This window comes from Enoplosus armatus, chromosome 18 (assembly GCF_043641665.1).
Source record: "Enoplosus armatus isolate fEnoArm2 chromosome 18, fEnoArm2.hap1, whole genome shotgun sequence".
Taxonomy (NCBI): domain Eukaryota; kingdom Metazoa; phylum Chordata; class Actinopteri; order Centrarchiformes; family Enoplosidae; genus Enoplosus; species Enoplosus armatus.
The window spans coordinates 843,275-862,703 of record NC_092197.1 but is presented as its reverse complement, the minus strand read 5'-3'; the positions used below and the strand labels follow the sequence as shown (position 1 = coordinate 862,703).

The 19,429-nt window shown below is 44.4% G+C and overlaps 1 protein-coding gene across 1 annotated transcript in view; it reads right to left on the bottom strand.

The window, feature by feature from the left end:
* Nucleotides 1-865: 865 nt before the first annotated feature.
* gfra2b (GDNF family receptor alpha 2b) overlaps nt 866-19,429 on the bottom strand; it is a 65,183-nt gene continuing 46,619 nt past the window's right edge. The window contains exons 6-10 of the mRNA XM_070924522.1: nt 9,288-9,397; nt 8,218-8,358; nt 4,863-5,047; nt 2,183-2,230; nt 866-1,009 (exon numbers count right to left, since the gene is read on the bottom strand). Of these exons, the coding sequence (XP_070780623.1) occupies nt 866-1,009; nt 2,183-2,230; nt 4,863-5,047; nt 8,218-8,358; nt 9,288-9,397 (628 nt within the window). The remainder of the gene's footprint in view (nt 1,010-2,182; nt 2,231-4,862; nt 5,048-8,217; nt 8,359-9,287; nt 9,398-19,429) is intronic.

Here is a 19,429-nt window from a genome sequence, read left to right as displayed (position 1 = left end):
TTCCACATTAAATGAAGTTTGTACAGAATGTCGACAACAAAATTAAGATAAAGACCCGCAAAAAGCACACTGGTGTACAGCATGAGTGTTTGTGTCCGTGTGGGGACCCTGTTTGCCCGCTAACGAGGTCTAAGGGGAGGGCGACAGTGTGTGTGTGTGTGTGTGCGTGTGTGTGTGTGTGTGTATGCAGTATAGATTTCTTGCCACGACAGAGGTCCAGAGGAGTGATGAATTGAGCTGACAAACACCGTGGACGGATCTGTCCCATCTGTCCGGCCCAGGAAGCCGGTCGTCTCTCTCTCACGCTGCCGGTTTTAAGACTTGCTGTCTGAGTGTGTGTGTGTGTGTGTGTGTGTGTTCCTGTGTTTTCAGCCCAGCTGTCTCAGATCCAAAAAAGCTGGAGGGAGTGAGTCAGAGCCGGGCCGCACAAAAAGCACACAAACCCTCCAGACACGGAGCATTGCAAATGAAGTCACTGTGATCCAAAATCCCGAGAGTCTCTCCGTCTCTGCCTTTGTAGTCTCTCGTCCTCTCTCGCTCACAAAATACACAGTCCAGTTTCCTCTTCTTCTGTTCTTCTTCTTCATCGTCTGTGTGTGTGTGTGTGTGTGTGCGTGTGTGTGTGTGTGCGTGTGTGTGTGTGGTAGCGAGAGACGGCTAATCTGAACGTCCTCCAACACTTTCCCTCCTCGAAAGGCCGTTGTTGATGTTTGGATGTCTGTTGGTTGACATTTTCCCGTAGCGAAGGGCGCCGAGTCACATGACTTTCTCTGGGTCTTGCCATTTCTGTGTGTGTGTGTGTTTGTACAGTAGGTGTGTGTGTGTGTGTGTGTGTGTGTGTGTGTGTGTGTGTGTGAGTTCGTATTTATGAGACGAAGAGTAGAAACGCTGGCAGGACGGACACACACACAGTCACAGAGAGGTGGTGCAGGAGTGGAGCTGATTGCCGGCTGCTGCTCTTGGGCCCTGCAGAGTCCTGAGAGTCTATTGACCCCTGGGCCAGCAGAGCCTGAACAGGGGAGGTGGAGGAGGAGGGTCAAGAGGAAGCGAGGGAGGGAGGTGGAGAAAGAAGGGGGGGGAGGACAGGAAAAGGTGAGAGCTTCAGTGGAAAAGAATTCATATCAAATAGATGAAATACAAGATGTTTTTCCCGTCGTCGCTCTGAAGGGAAACAGCAAACATTTGATGTTGATAATTACGTAGATGTTCCACAAACCACAGCACCAGATGAGACTCTGTGTCTGTCAGAGGTGTGACCCAGTAATTACTCTGAAAGTCACATGTGGCCCTCTTTCACACTCAGGCGATATGCATGTGACATTGACAGGAAGTGGAGGTTATGACTGTGTCCACGTCACTGTGGAGGAGAACAGAACGATGAGGCTCGACTCTCATCAGCAGGGCCGAAAGGAAAATTCTGGTTTCCATTGAATGTGCTAATTTGACTCTACGGGTCGTGCTAACTTTGCACTCTCCGCCTCCGTTGTAGAGATTTGGGGAAACGAGGACTCGTGCTGAACAGCTGAGCGAGCCTCCTACAGCTTATAAAATAATAATAATAATTTTACATGAATCACTCACTACGCCGGCTCCACCGAACGCTCAGCCCTCCATACGGGAAAAATAAGAATTACAACACATAAAAAGCTATTTTATGAGGGATAACGATATGTGTGACCCGTCAGCATTAAACACTAACATCTAGTTATACGTTTTCCTTGACCCACTACGTGTTGGATAATTAGTCCTCAGGGAAAAAGTTCCTGATGCTACATCAGTCCATCAGCCAGCGATCCTCAGCCTCAGAGCTCTACGCAGCCAACATGTTCCAGACGCCTTCTCTCTGTGTTTACTTCTGTTTGGACTCAGAGACAAGCGTTTGAAATGATTCATGTTTATTTGGAAAGCTGTCGGAGGCTCACGCAGCTTCCATGGCATACGTTGTTTTGTGCGAATTTGTGTACAAATTTGGGACGTTGGTTTTGTCCGACTTTCTCTTTTTTTTTGTTTTTAAATCTCTGCTTGTCTGAATCCATCATTAAGTGAAGGGAGGGAGACACAGGAGGGACCGTGAATGCGTGTGGATGTTATGAATTCATGCTATTTTTTAAAAAGCCGATACTTCCGTAATTAGTTTTTAAAGTGTCAAAACACTCAGAGGTGTGTAATCAAAGCTCCTCACCTCCTCGCACTCGAACTCGTCAGAGGGGATGCACTTTTGGCCTCCATCCTGTAAAACAAGAACTCATTATGAGAAAACATCAGAAACACACAATCACTGAGCTTCATCGTCCTCTTCGTCAGCCCACGCACAGTCAGGACAATTACCTCTGCTTCATTAGAAGAAGAACTGTAGTTACTCTCAAACAGGATGTTGCTCTCGCTGTGATTGGCTGAACGCTCTCCTGTCCCAGTTATTGCAGAAGTTAGAGGCGTCATTAAAGCTGATAACATAAACCTGCCTGATGGTGCCATGATCCAGGAGAGTCCAGGAGACTGTCACTAACACTGAGGAGGTCATTAAAAGCTGCACGCTGCTCGTCTCTGCTGGTTTCACTGTGTTGTGAAACAGTGAAGTCGCTCATTCGCTTCACTGCCATTGAAATGCAGAGCAGACACACACACACACACACACACACAGCAGCAGCAGCATTTATCTCCATCTTCATCAGCCTCTTTGTCAGCGCTTCATTAGCATATCTCCTCCCGGTACCTGGGTGGGAGAGCCAATCAGATCTTATCGTTGGACGGGGAGGAAGAAAACTCTTTTCAGGAGAAGCCTGGAAATCATTACCATTTCCCCTGAAATAAACATGTGCAAATCTGCAGATATGCATCCATGCGCACATCAGCAGGCTGTTACAGCGATCATTAAAAGAATCATTATCATACTGACTATTACTGCAGGAACCTCCTCTGACACTGAACGCCTCTGCAGGTCTTCCTATAAACCGACTGCTCAGCAGAGCTCACAGAGGAACGATGCTGCGTTCATGTGCTTTGGGGAAATGATGGAATTCAGAAAACAAGGAAATATACGGCTGTGCTCCATCTCTTTATATCACATCTCCGTCTTTATGTTTCACTTCATCTCTGCTGTGTGACCACGGAGGTTTCACATTTACTGCACACACGAACAGTCCGGGTCTTTACAAATGGTTTTGTGCTGACAGACAGTTTGCAGGTGCTGCGATGGAGGGGTGGAGGCTGGAATCAGGGTGGAGGCTAAACTGTGTTCATGTGTAGTCATTAAATATCATCTAACTCAGGGTTTCTTAAACTGCAGGTCACGACCCAGAGGGGGTCCCAGACCATTTATACAGTTCACAATGTTCCTATATAATATAGGGCGTATATAAACTAATATAAATGTTATTTTCTTTATTTATATAAATGTATATAATTTAGCAAATAATAAAGTGTGATTAAATTGATGGTTATCAAGCTTTCCATAATACTACAGATAAATTCAAACCACCATTTCTGACGTCAACAACGTTTAAACTCAATAAATAAAGTTTGATTTCTATCTTTACTACAAACAGTTACTGCGTCTTTTTATGAGAATAAAAACAGCTCCCTTTTGTTTTGCAGAGGAGTTGGGCGGCTCAGAATAACAACAGGAGTGACAGAATCCATTAATATTAACTCAAAACTATTTGAAAATGTGTGTGTGCTACAGATCTTTGCTGCCTTCACTCCTCCGTCTTTGCGGTCTCAGGAGAATCCTGGACCTCAACAGAGTCTATGCGCTCCTGTCTGCACCGGCTCAGTCATGTCATCTGGCATGGAGGAAGTCAAATCCCCCAAAAAGCCCTGCTGTATATTGAGCGAGCCTCTGACACCAAACACCGTCCCTGTGCTTCGTGTCTGCAGCCTCGACATAAAGGGAAACGCCATCCAGCCCAAAGGCTGGAGATATGAGCTGTGGGAGGGGAGGAGGGACACTGCAGCTCCATAAACACAGTGGGCGAATCCCGTGAGACAAAAACTGAAACAAAAACCGACTCATACTGAAAATAAATACAGAAGTGCGTTTCATGATGTGACGGTGCTGTGGTCGTGGTTTAGTTAGGTGTAGGGGAACATCGTAGTCATGGTTACAGTACAAACACGTGGTTAAGGTCTGATGTTTTGTTGTGTCCTGACTGCAGCTAGAGTTTGTGCCCCCTCACATAGTTTTTATTTTCCTCATGCTAATTCATGCTTTAAATCTCTTACATAATGGATCGCAATTGATGTTGTCCTTTAACCCCCAGCCTTACACCTCTTCCCTGTACATAATGGACGGGGTTCCACTTCCCTGCACGCAGGCAGGACGACGCTAATGTGCGAAGGTGAAGAGGAGCGAAACACATAATGTCTTGTGCTCAGACCTCCTCGGTCGTGTCTGGATGTGTACTGTCTGCCTCTTTCTATAGTCCTCAGTTTCTGATGAATACAAGACAAAACTGCATTAGATTGATGTTCTGCAGAAGCTACAGAGGAAGCTGACAACAAGAGCGTTCAAGTTTTCAGGCCAGCCAGGAAACTCTGTGACAGACAGCGAGGTCGACATGTCCTCATTTAGTCTGATTATTTTACCAAAGAAATGACCAAATCCCTGAGAGATGCCGACACTGCACAATATTCAGCTGCTGTGAGATGAACACTGTGCCTACAAGAAAATCAATACAATACATGAACCTACTATTCAGCAAATATGTGATTCAAAGGTAGTTTAATTAAACGTTCATGTTTGGGGGGTAATGTAAAGTAATGTAAGCTGCTAACATTAGCTTGTCCAGCTAGCAGTGGTACAGTGGTCACTGCTGGAGTGAAACTGCAGTTTGGTTTCGTCAGAATGAAACAGAGAAACTCACCTGCAGGTTGGCACAAGTGGAAAACATACAAGCACTGTCCATGGGTTTGATTGCATTGCCGTGCAGAGAGGGAGCGGGTTTGGAGATGACTGGCGGCTGGGCGGGGGGTAAGAAGGTGGACGACGGCTCGGTTACAAGAAGAGTCCCCCCCTCGGAGCCGTAACCGAACGACTGGATGGCATTTTCTGTGACGGGAGATAAAGAGAAGCAGAGCAGAGACGGGAAACGTGAGACTCATGCAAAGAGAGAGCAGTTATCAACATCAGAGCCTCTTTACACCTGCTATTAGCCAAATTACACCGTGACAACAAAACCATTGTCAGCTCCACCAGACACAGTCACTCAGTTTACTTCCTGTCTTCATGTTTAGCGGGGGTGTAATCAGTACCCGAATCACAATCATATCTGTTTGTATTGGTACTGAGAAGTGGGCACGGCCACCCTGGAAGCTGTTGTCTCATTTTCTGCTTCCATTTATATTTTTTATATTAAGTTTTGCTGCAAATGAAAAATGAATAAAATAATGAAGTTGACAAAAATCGGAGAACCTCTGCTTTTTATATTATTTATTGTTTATATTAGTCCAGCTGCTTCGGCTCCATCATGTGCTCATATCTGAATGATGCTTATCTGGATCCGGGTCGCGGTGGCAACAGGCTGAACAAGGTAGTCCAGAGGTTCCTCTCCCCAGCAACGTTTTCCAGCTCCTCCTGGTGGATCCCGAGACGTTCCAGAGACAGAAGAGATATATAATCTGGGTTCTGGGTGTACCCCGGGGTCTCCGACCAGTTGGACGTGCCCAGAAAACCTCCAAAGGAAGGTGTCCAGGAGGATCCTGATCAGATGCCCGAAACACCTCAACCTGTTGCTGTCGATGTGAAGCAGCGGCGGCTTGACTCCGACCCCCCTCTGGATGTCTGAGCTCCGGACCCTCTCTCTAAGGCTGAGCCCAGACTCCCTGCAGAGGAGATTCATTTCAGTCGCTGCCCAAAGCTCATGACACAGGTGAGGGTTCAGGGTCCGGTACGACGTGCTGAAAAGATCCACTGGCCTCAGTCATGTGCCAAAATAAATCTTTAAAGGTCAGAAACAGAAGATGGTTCTATGTTTGGACCCCAGGAGGACCAGCGACCTCTTGGTGGAAGCTAACGGAGATCTGAACTAAGAGCCTCCACGTGCAGTACATGTACACCACCGTCCAGGTGAACTCTGGTCTTTGACTGAATCCAGACGTACAAACACTGAAACAGCAGCAACACATTCGAAATGAAGTCCGTGCTGTGTGTCGCAGAAGCCACCGCGGTGTGTTTGGTGAATGATTGATGAACACGGCCCTCAGATGTAAACCACTCAGCATGAAGCGAAGGCTGCTCCTCTGCCTCAGTGAAGAGCTTCAACATGCTCAGAGATGACTGAAGACTGTGTAACTTGTTGTTCCAGGTCAGCAGCTTGTTGTGGCTAATGTTAGCGAACTTTAGACATCGACCCAACGTCACTGATTCTGATTCCCGGGATGCTGAAACCAGCGCTGTTTAGTGACGAACTGATGAACATCATTCAACTTCTTAACTTAAAACAGATGCTTCATACGCCAGCATCTGTTTTAGGCTTGTGTTCATCTTCATTATATTTATATTGTTCAGACACAAGACAATGGATTTCATGCATGCACAGTTTTAAAACAGCTTCCCGACACTAACTGCAGGAAACGATGGGTTAATATCACAACTAATACCCCATTGCAGAATACAATAATAATACAAGTTAAAGCACTGCAGTAAAATGTCCCCTGTGACTGTTTTACTGTTATATATTCTATCATCATTATTATTCCTCATCATTAATGTAAAGCAGCTGTAGTTGGTTGAGATGAAGCTCATTTTCAACTATTTTATAGACGACTGCACTCATTATTTTTCCTTTGGATTAATCTGCTGATTATTGAGTCATCGATTTGATTGATTTGTTTGTAATAGTGACTCTATGACGATGTATGTTTTGTCCAATTACAACCTAAAACTCATTCAAAACTGAATTAAAATAATCAAAAGGAAAAGCAGCAAATCTTCACAGCTGGAACCATGAAATGTTTTTACAGGTCGATCAAATACTTGCTAATTGATTTTCTGTCAGTCAGCTGAGCTGTACTTGTATATATTGTTGGGTACATTATTTCAATTTTTAGCAAAAGATCATATTTTATAATCTTCATATGTTTTGTGTGCAAACATCTTAATTTGTAAAGTAACTAAAGTTGTTATACTTTTAGTGAAGTATAAAGTACAATATTTCCCTCTGAGATGTAGCATGAAAAGAAGACGTTCGTAAGAGTACCTCAACTTTGTACTCAAGTACACAGCACTTGAGTAAATGTACTGTAGTTACATTGCACCACTGTTTCTAACTGTTCCGCTATAGTTCAGCATCATCATGGCCACAGGGGGCGCTGTTCAGCACTGACTTGTGACTGGCTGTGATTTTGTTTCCTGTTTCTTTTAATCGTCAATAAAGGTTCATAATCATAACAAAGTGCTTATTTTAACCAAACCACGATCTTTTCCAAACCATAACCAAGTACAGTACACCTCTGAGCTCTTCCATAGCAGGTTTGTCTGATCAGGATCAGGTCTTGTATGTAAGACTGTATGATTAGATTCGATAATGTTTAAAACATGAAGTGATAAATACAGTTTATTGACGGGGTTTTCTTTGCCACAGGCACATTTTGCTCGTGGATATGCACATATATGTTCACATAAAGCGAGAGGAGGTGTCTGTCAGACGGAGGAGGTGCAGCGCTGAGGTTACTGTTATTTAAAGAAAGTATCTGGGGATCTTCAACACTTCGTCTCACAGTCCTCCTCCTCCGTCTAACCTTTCTCCTCACACCGTCTTTTTTCCTCTTATGTATACAGCTGTTCACACTTCTCGCACACGCACACACACACACACACACACACACACACCTTCATGTTGCTATACAGTACTTGTGAGGACCATTAATCTGCAAATATTTTGATTATCAATTTGAGACACTTTTCAAGCAAAAATGCCAAAATTGCATTAAACGTCTGCTTTTCTCTGCTTTATATCAACATAGCTGAAGGTTCCAGCTTCTTGAATGTGACAATCTCTCTCTTATAGTAAACTGAATATCTTTGGGTTTCGGACGATGGAATGATTCATTTCAAAAACAATAACAATAAAGAAAAATAATTGCAGCCCTAAATGCAACCATGACCTAAACCTTAATATATGTATATATATATATATACATATCTCTTCTATCATCATGGCTTTGTGTCTAAATGTGGTCCTCAGAAGTCTGGAGGCGACACACAGACTGAGGACTCACTGAGGCAGATGTTGTGTGTGAAGTCCCGGTGGAAAGCGTCACACTCTGGCTCCTGATTGCCGGTTCCCCTGCAGGTACACCACAGGCTGATGGTGATGTTGGAAGGACTGCTGTCGCTGTAGTTAGGTGTTACGTCTGAGCCTGAGAGAGAGAACGAGAGAGAGAGGCAGGGGGTGGAGTTAATGTGAAGGAGGAATAAGAATTAGGATGGAGATTAGCCGGGAAGAAAGGTAAAGAGGATTTTTGCAAATTGGGAATTGAATCACTGGATGATTTCCAGCAAAGAAGTGAGTCACCAACAACGTGTTCCTCTGACAGAGACGTGCCGCTAACAGAACAACAGCATCTACTGTACACTCTTAGATAAAAGATGGTATTTAAATAATGGTCCAGTCTCAAATAATAATAATATAATAATAATAATAAAACAGGCTGGTGCCTAATAAAGACGGTGGTAGAATTATCTTCACAGTAACAGTTAACCTGATAAATTCATTCAGTGTGTACAGAAGAGAGTCGTGTTGTCACCACACACCTGAATGTACTAACTAAACTTTCACTCACTAATTAATTCAACACTTGTTAAACCCTCCGAGCTGTGACCAATCATCAGAGCAGTGTCAGTGTTTCTCCACATGTTGGCGCTGTGCACATGCAGCTGCAGTCAGACAGATGCTCCCTGCACAAAGACTTTGGAGGCGCAGGTCTTTTTCTAGTCTTTCTAAAACCACAAAGAGTAACGAATGGATTAGAATGTGTGTTTGCTGCTAACATTAGCATGTCCGGCTAAGTAGCTTACCGCCTATAGTCCAGTGCTAATCTAGTGTAACTTTCAAAGCCAAGTCTTAGCATATCCTTATGTAATTACATTATTGTGTGTTATTATAGAATACGTTGTGACACATCCGCCATGCGGGAGCCAAGATGCTATCTGTAGTTTAGGCTAACGTTAGCAACTCTGTCCTGCTCTTTATTGCATTTGGGGAAGTTTACGCTTCAAGATAGCGTTACGTTGTCAAAGACATTTGTTAGTCGTCATTCTGAAAGCTTTAACTGACAACTAAACTTACCAATGAGGCCGACGTAGGACATGAGGCAGCCGTGGTAGTTGTCGTGGGGGCAGCTGGTGACGGTGTGAGGCGTCACCTGGCAGTTCATGTGGAAATCGGCGAGCCGAGACCTACAGCAACACAGTAAGAACACATCTGTCAGCATCGCATCAAAAAGAAAAAGAAAAGTACATTTTAAAGACCTAAAGAATAGTCGTATAATTTAAAAGTGAAAGTGGCTCCGAGAAATTGTGACCCGCGAGAAGTACTGTATAAACATATGTATGTACATATGTACTGTGTGTATATATATACATATATACATATATATATACATACATACATACATATATATGAATATATGTAAGTATGTATGTATGTAAGTGAGTGTATACACGCTGAGATTAGAGTGCTAATATATAAAAATGAACTAAAACAGAAGCCCTGAAAGCTGAAAATCCTTGTGGAAATAAAAGGCTGATTCATACAGTAGTTTGGGAGATTATCTCTTTGTTTCCAGTACGCGTGTCCTGCAGTATCCACTACATCATGCATATGTTAATGCACGAGAAACTGTCACAGGCAATAACTGTACAGCTGCTGAGCTTAAGCTACTGCCTGGCCTAGTTTTGTGTTTCACCGCCCTGTCTCTTCTCTCTTTCTTTGTCCCTTTCCCCACTTTAATTCCTCTCAGCTGCTTCGTTTGTATCACGTGACTCTTCTCGTCTTGAACGAATCGTCGCAGCGCGGCGGAGAGAGAGAACGAGGGGAAGTCAGGTGAAAGATGTCGTATGGTCGGATCAGCGGGGTGACAAAAACGTGTGATCCCGTCGCTATTTGATACCGCCTGACAGACGCAGTCCAACTGTGTGTGTGTGTGTGTGTGTGTGTGTGTGTGTGTGCTTGATACATAAACAAACACTAACACTTTCACATGTGTGAGCGAGTCGTCCGTCTGTCTGTCTGTCTGTCTGTCTGTCTGCTGCAGAGAATGATATAGTTTGACAGGCTTGAGTGCTGTGCATTTGACTTTCACACAGAGGTCAGTGTGTGTGTGTGTGTGTGTGTGTGTGTGTAGTTGGGTGTTGGCCTGCTTGAGTAATCCTGCCAACGATGTCATCTCGAGACAAAAGACACAACCATTATCCACACTGACACAAACACACACTTTACTGCAGTCTCTCTCTCTGTGTTTCACTTTGTGTTTCTCTACATGACACTCATGTACACACACACACACACACACACACACACACACACACACACACACACAGTGACACCTTCATCCTTGGCTTGTCAGGGCAGATTGCAGTGTGAGGGGGTGACTCAGACGGTTGAAGAGCCGACCGCTGTTGTGTTCGTGTTTGGCAGCCATTTATTTCAAAGCAACACGAGGAGAGTGTTTTCACACACGTGTGACTGTGATTTTAAAGGACATCACCGCCATGTTTGCATCCATCATCCCACATGTCAACCGCTTTCAAAGCTTAACATTGATTTTTAGACTTATACATTTATTTTCCTTTCACCCCGGGCATCATCTCTTTAGTCAGCCTTCAGACTTCACAGAGCCTCATAACAGCTTTTATTGTTATTGGAGTTGCTTTAAAGTGCGTGTTAAAGCAGCTCAAATGTCTGCTACTACGGTGCTCCAATATATGACCCTGCATTCCAGAGTCATGAAGCCTGGCAAGACATTAAAGGGGGACTCCAGTGATTTGCCACCTGTTTCCAGGTGTTTCCAGGTGTTTCCAGGTGTTTCCAGGTGTTTGTTTTTCAGCTGTTGTCATACTTCACTGTGATTGGCTCAGCTGTTTCAGAGCGAGGAGCCCAGTGATGTAATTGGCTGAGAGTGTATTTATTAATCACCAATGTATATTCCACTTCACGCCGCCCTTTTACACTTTGACATGCTGCATTTACATGAACAGCAGGTGGAGACGCCCACACCGTCACCGTCACCTGATCTGTGCCCGTCGCTGTGCTTCATATTCAAATATTAATAACTAAATATTGTGAAAACGTGTCCTTGGCTCTTGAACTTACACAGCTGCTGCAACAGACAGAAGGCTTTTAAGGAAGATGAGGTCCCCATTCTTCACACCTGACCTATTTAAATCACTGACAAGTGTTTCAGAGGCCCTGAAGTAGATACAACTGGGAGTAAGTGACAAACTGTTTTTTATTGTTTGTCATTTGGTAATTTGCTCACAGCTCACTGGAAAATGTATCTTAAAAAATTGGTTAAATAATCTTTTCATCATATATTAATCTCAAATACAGAGGAAATCAGTTAATACGTGACTATTTAACCTGCAGATATAGTGAATGGACTAAAACAGATTGTCCTGATTATATCGTCTTAACTCAAATCTGAACACACAGACATGATACGCATACTTCTACACTCAGCGTGAATTACATTTTCAGAGGTTATCATTATCTCCAATGTCCATTGTGAATAAACATCCTCATAGCTGCAGAACCTGCCTGAGAATCCTCCTGTTTTTAAGTTCCCTTCAGTGTCTCAGTGATCAGAGATGGTTGTCTGTCCGTCCATGAGGACGCTGCAGACAGGAGCTGCTGACAGCTGATTCAGCTGCTTTCATTCAGACAGTTTGACTAAATGTAAACAGCTTGTAAAGTTGTACCAGTGTCTGGTACGGTCCTTTAAATGAACTCGCTTGCTAACCTGCTTGCTGTAAAACCTGCTGGTTATGTCTTATTTAAGTATGTTTATTTTCACTGAAAATAATAGTAATTTGGTCCAAAGACTTTGCATAACGAGAGTCTGGAATCTAATCCAGAGTAAACATCTGAGGTCAGAGAAAGTACAGTACACTTTCTCTCTCTCTCGGTTGATGATTAGTCCAGATGAATCTTTAACGAGCCCTGTGGGGAAATGAGAACGCTCAGGCAGGATTTGATCAAGTGGTTTCAGAGGCGGCAAATTGAGCCACTCGGCTATCTCTGCTCCGACTCTCCTGTCGTCTTGATCTCTGCCGTCGTCTCTCTCTGACCTTCATTTGTCACGGGTACTAACTGGTGCTCAGACAATTAAAGTGCATTCTTTAAAGATCAATTAGAGTCTCATGTTTTTTCATTAGTGGAAATATTAGCTGCTACATCAGCGTCTGTCACAACTTTTAAAACTCCAAAAAGGTAGATATACAAATGCAAATTAGCACCATTAACAGTATGTTATTATTAGCTATTAGCAAGTTCTAAAGTTATCAGGAGCATCATCTGTGTGTCGCAGCTGCAGCGCCCCCTGCTGATCGTGTTGGTGAGCGGACAAATCAGCAGCCAAACTACAAGAACTAACATCTGCATGCACCTGTGCCTTTCACCTCACACAGTACCCCCCCCCCCCCCCCCCCCCACCCCTGTAAGTCGAAAAAGTTAGCCAGCTAACTCACAACTAAGAGCCATGTCTCCATGGTAACAATACAGCAGTGAGGGCATCATCAGCAGTATTCAGATCTTGTATTTATCTATAAAAAGTAAAAGTACTCTTGTTACAGTCCTCACTGGATTTTCACAGTAAAACGTCCTGTAAAATGACTTCTGCCAGAAGGAAATACTTCCTGTTGAAGTGAACAGAGCTGAGCAGTTTGCTGCAGTTGCTTGGTCAAAAGTTTTAATTACCCAGAATTCATGGCAAATTAGTTCCAGTTAAGACGGTCAAGAACTAGACAGCTTTGTACAACTGAAGTCTGGCTGCATCTGAACCACAGTCACAGTCTATCTTTGTGAGACCGGCTGCACGTAGCTGTCTAGTTTTGACTAATTGGCTAAGAATTCTGGGTAAATTAAGACTTTTTTTGAAACTAAAAAACCTGACTGACCAAGCCACAGCTCATCGTACGCCGCAGACCACAACCCCTTTGGAAACGTTACTGTAAGTCAGTTAAACAGCAGCCCAAACAAAGGGATTACCTCCGTTTACATTAGCATCTAAAGCTGTGGTGAAGCAAGTCACACTCACACACACACGGATTAAACCTCCTCCCACACCGAGCTATCTGCTCTCGTGACTGCTCCATGTGTGTGAAATGGTCCTCAGTGCAGCCGCGATGTCTCTGTGCAGCATGTGATGCTCTCAATTATGCCTGTGTAGTCACTGTGTGAGCAGGAGAAGGTGAAGAATATTAAAATCAAATTACTCCGAGGCTGAGTGAGTCCAAATGGCCTTATTACTGACTGTCAGAACGACAGGGACACACACATACTGCTGGAACACACCCATACAATTACCTCCCATGTAAATACACACTGAAACCATATATTAGACTTTATAATAGCTTCTGTTCATTCACACGTATTTATGCATGAGGGCTGGTTTCCTGTCAGAGAGCGTCTCACTCTCTCTCTCTTTGACCCTGACTTGTCAGTCATGGTGTAACGGACTCAGAGATCCCTCGAGTATTATTCAATTATCACGTCTGCATTAACAGGGATAAACAAAACACACATACACCTTCCTCAACACTCAACACACACACACACACACACACATTCTGACTGTGAAGAGGCAAGTCCTTCAAACATTTAGCATTATTTAGTGTTTACACTCTGTGTGCTGCACCGTGACGTAGTGCCACGAGGCTCAAGTGTTATAATAGCCGGGTGCAGACCTCTAAATACATCGAGTATCTACAGGAAGTGTGGGGGGGCCGCGAGTCTGCACGAGAGACGGTCGAGTATACGGGTTCGGCTGTGGTAAGACCCGAGGGGCAAACGTCCGTCCCAGTTTATAATATTTAAAGGTTGTATATGCTTCCATCGTGCGCACACATGGCTACTTCCTGGAGGAAGTACGTATCAGAGCAGACCCGGGACAACTCGAACCTGCAGAAGTCACTTGAGTCGGCCTCGGTTGAAGACAGTCTGTTGGTGTGGAGTCAGACAGAAGAGAGCTGACCAGAGATCTGCAGCTGCTGCAGGCTACATTAGCTTAGCTAGTGTTGATCTGTAAATGACTGAAGGTATTTGTTGAGATGTCTTTAACCTGCACATGCTCAGTTTTCCCACCTCCCTTCATTTATGTAAGTGTGTGTGTGTGTGTGTGTCTGTTTGGTGATTAGCTGCTTTGTTTTGTCTTGATGTTTTCTTTAATGAGCAGTCCCTAAGTGGGACTGCTCATTTGCATATTTACATATTTGCACAGGTTATGAGTAGCTGGCTGCCGCTGTGGATCAGCATCAGGAGAGACCGCCTTTGGTCACACCTCTGGTTATGTCTCTTGCTGCTCCGTCTCCTCGGGGTTCGCTTTCCTTATTTCCCCTCAAAGACTCATCCCTCGCTCCTCGTCACTCCTGTGAACCAACCGGACGCATTCAGACGAGCGCAGAGGAAATGAGATGAATCAGGGAACGCTTTTGTGTAAACACACACACACACAGTCACAGTGAGAGTAAGTGAGAGGCCTGTTGCGTTGCTGCCGTCCTCTGTGACCTACAGAAAAGAGGCAGCTATTTCCATCACAGCACCAGCTCACCTCACTGACCGTGTAATGGAGCGATGCAGTCGCTAGATTGGCTTCCTCGCCTTAAAACACCACTCAGCTGCTGCTGCCGGGTTTGGAAAAGCAGTTTAGCTCCCCACGCCTCAGTGCATGGGCGTGTGTGTTTGCATACATACCACTGTCATTAGCGGAAGTGTTCTCAGTTTGATGGGGGTCATAAGGAACCTGATACACATAAATCTTCACAGCCGCCAGATGTGTCCTGATGGAAACCTCCAACAAGTCTATTAGAAGTTGAGTTTTGTGTTCTTTGTCCGTCCCTGTTGGAAGTCATAAAGGGTCACTTCCCACAAATCACAAGTGTGTGTGTGTGTGTGTGTGTGTGTGTGTGTGTGTGTGTTGGGGGGGGGCACGATGTTTGAGACACTAATATATAAAAAGCTGAGCACACGAAACAGAAACTTCCTGCAGGGCTACGTTCCTCTGGACAAGTGTATCCTGATTTGGATGAAACCACAGTGTTACCTCCACCTCACAAGGATCATTAATAAACATAAAAACAATATGTTTAAAAACATTTTTTCTTCTTGTCGGGCTCCTAAATGATGATGGGGGCAGCTTGGTGCATTCCCCTCTTGGCCAATCAGAGAGTGACCTTTCTTCAGCAGCCTTAGCAGGGCTGTTTGGACTTTCTGAGACTTCTTTACTGTTATTTGCTTTGCTACATCTGTCAAGCTTTCCACTTTCGTACAGCTCACATACAGTTCACATACAGTTCACATACAGTTCACATACAGTTCACATACAGCTCACATACAGCTCACATACAGCTCACATACAGTTCACATACAGTTCATATAGGTCCTTGGATGCAGCCAGAAGCAGCCTCTCATGATGCATGCCGTTTAACATCCATTTCTGTGCTGGTTTGTCAGACAATTAACTATTGTGGATGTCGCATTTTTATTTAAAAATAAAGACGTCTCAGACACACAACTATTCAAGCCCATTAAAAAAGACTGGGGACTGATGATTAAGGGTCAGAAGTAAACTCAGACTCTCTCACATGCTGTGTTACACTAAATTACTTTCCCTCAGTAATTTACGAGCAACAATTTTCATTTCAGCGGAGCTCAGAAAAGAAGCAGTTGCTGGAGATCAATCATCTCTGTCTCTCAGATAATTAAAGGACTGCAGCAGAAATAAAGTCATCAGCAGAAAGTTGTCTCTTGGTTATTTTGGTGTTGTAGGAATAATTCATCTCTAAAATGATGGTCTCATATTACAATAGACTCTCACAAGTGTCTCTGACCAAAGCTACATTATTGAGGCAGGCAGCCAACCTTTACCTCCAACCCTGTTGTCCAAAGATGGGGGGGGGGGGGGCACCAGAGAGCACGTTTAATGTAATTGATTTGTTGTCCTCACTCGGTGAACAGTGACCTGCTCTTATTGTAGCCTGTATCAGCACGTCGTGTCTATTTGTGTTAAATCATTGCACAATCATCATCATTTACACAAACCTGTTATTTACATTATTAATTATTACTGCAGTAGATTTGCCTTCTAGTTATAATCTCAGATTCTCTCGTAGCTTTAGAATGTGAACTTTCACAAACCAGCAGCTAGAAAGTGTAGCTTTCCTCTGCAGTCTGTGTTAAAGGTGCGACCGCACTCTCATTTGAAATGCAAATAGATTTTTTTTAAATAAGAGCCTTGGTCCAAAAACCTCTTAGAGCTCTCATGCATTACTTGTGGCAAAGACCATATTTAATTACGCTTTCTGTCAATCAGAGCGGTCCCCGAGCAGTCACTTCCTCCTGCCCGCTCACATCCACAGCGGGAGACCGGACCCCCCTCCGAGGCTGTCAAGACCCAAAGGACCGGCGGGTTTCCTGCGAGTGTGCGGCTCTCTGCTCTCCATCGGAGGGTGATGGAGGCTAAAACCAAAAGCCTGGATTCCTTTTCACGTGCTGCACGCGTGATATCGGAGTGAAGCCGTCACCTGCCACAGAGTGCGTTGTTGTCTAACTCGGGGTGGGGAGGTCAGGCGGGTGGGTTTGGGGGGAATCTGGGACTGAGCTCGTTAGGATTTTTTGGTTGGCCTGTCGGCTCCGCTGTCGTATTCCCAGTTTCAGATATTGATTCTGTAAGTCACACAGCAGCATCACATACTGAACACACCAACAAGGAGCCTCGCCGACAGCTGTGTGTGTGTGTGTGTGTGTGTGTGTGAGTGTGAGTGTGTGTGTGTGTGTGTGTGTGTGTGTGTGTGTGTGTGTGTGTGTGTGAGTCCTCTGAAGGGACAAGGCTGATTATCTAAAGACAGCTCCTTATCCTGCTTTCTGCCTCCTTTGTGCTGAGACAGGAGGGAGATCAGGAGACACATTCTGAACACAAACCCACCGTCCAAAGGATTCTGGGTTTGGCTCCACGTGGAAATACAGAGCTGCAGTGAGACCTGCTGCTGCAGTGAGACCTGCTGCTGCAGTGAGACCTGCTGCTGCACTCTTCTATGTCTTAGACTCCAATTAGATTTTGTTCCACAGAGGTTATTTATTCTTTTAAACACGTTTCAGGCAGGCAGACAGACAGACAGACAGACAGACAGACAGAGAGACAGACAGACAGACAGACAGGTGAACAGACCGAGACAGAGACAGACAGCCGGACAGACAGAGACAAACGGACAGACAGAGACAGAGACAGACAGACAGAGACAGACGGAGACAGACAGACAGACAGACAGACAGAGACAGACAGACAGAGACAGACGGAGACAGACAGAGACAGACATAGACGGAGACAGACAGAGACAGACAGAGACAGACAGACAGAGACAGACAGACAGACAGACAGACAGACAGACGGAGACAGACGGAGACAGACAGACAGACAGACAGACAGACAGATGGAGACAGACAGACAGACAGAGACAGACAGACAGACAGAGACAGACAGACAGAGACAGACAGAGACGGGGACAGACAGAGACAGACAGACAGACAGACAGACAGAGACAGAGACAGACAGAGACAGACAGACAGACAGAGACAGACAGAGACAGACAGACAGAGACAGAGACAGACAGAGACAGACAGACAGACGGAGACAGACAGAGACAGACAGACAGAGACAGACAGCATGCTGTTGCGGCTGATTATCACATTTTGAAAATCTGTTAAAGAAACATTCTTGGTGAGAATCAGATTTTTAAAATGCATCGCTCTCTGTCGTGGAGCCTTTTGTTGTTTTTTTCTCTCTTCATATTTCTGGAGACAGTTTCTGAGCTGTGCTCATCATGAGGACAAACTGCATGTTCAGGGACAAAATCCAGGTTAACATCACTTTCAAATGATCAGCTGATACATTCTTTGGTGAGAATCAGAAAAACCTGAAAACGCTGAGTTGTACATTTGCTGCATGTAAGTGGAACATCACAGCGAGGTGATTGGTGCTAAAGCAACAGGCAGCTGAGCCTCGGGGAGGGAATCACCTTACAGAAGCTCAGCCTGGTCCAGGACTGGTCCAGGACTGGTCCAGGCTGAGCGTCTCTGTTGTCTGGAGCTGAAAGCAGCTCACAGAGCAGCTGAGGTTTGTTGTTTACATGTGTCAGTGTTTACAGGTTTATCTCTGAGCGTTCAAGCTGCATGAGGGACTGAGCCTGACATGAAAGACACACACACACACACACACACACACACACACACACACAACAAACAAACACTAATTAGAAATGGAATATGTTATTAAAAACAACCAATTACTTTAGAAATCATTTGTCTAAATCAACAGGGATGAATGTGAAGAAATGTTTTTCTTTCTGTCTGTGAAATCATTCAGTCTTTTTATTTTTATCAACCTTTGGTTTATTAAAAAGGTTTGTGTTTCATATCTTTTTTATTTTTAATTAAAGATAATAAATCAAATCCTTTGAATGATATCTCATGTAAGTAGTTTGGAGCTCCTGCATCGTCTTGAAAACACAATATTAACAGTAATATAAAATAATAGTATTATTATCCCATTCACATGACAACATGTATTGATACACCGACAGTGAAGTCGACGCTGGACCAGAGTGCAGATGATATCCAACGTTTTTGACAGTATCAGCTTGTCAGCTACGGTCCCGTTACGGTTTCTCCCGTTTCCTCTCGGTACGTTTCAGAAGCTGAAATCGTCACTTTAGACGAAAGTGTCTGCCAAGTGAATAAATGGACCAAGCAGGAAGTGGGTCTGTGACCTGTGGTGGACGCCTTGGGGACATGTCACACAGCTCCCTCTGAGACACTAAAGGCTGCATACTAGTTTCACATGTGCAGTAGAACTCACAAACAGCTGGAAACAGCTGGAAACCCCATCAGTATAACAGTAATAACAGCATGAGTCTGTTGGTGTGGAGTCAGGCAGAAGTGAGCTGACCAGAAATCTGCAGCTGCTGCAGGCTACATTAGCCGCTGCTAGCATAACACACCCAACCCAATCTACCACAAAACTGTCCGAGGAAGAGTTGCATTGTGGGTAACGTAGGCAACAGGTTTTTAGAAGAAAGAAGAATGTGTGGAATAAAAAAAGACCATATCTCTGGTTCTGCCGCATCCATTTTGATCCTCGTTTTTCAAAAACTGTCCATCGAGAGTCTGACGATGTGATAAGACTGATGATAACGCTGTGGTGTATTTTAACGTTAGCT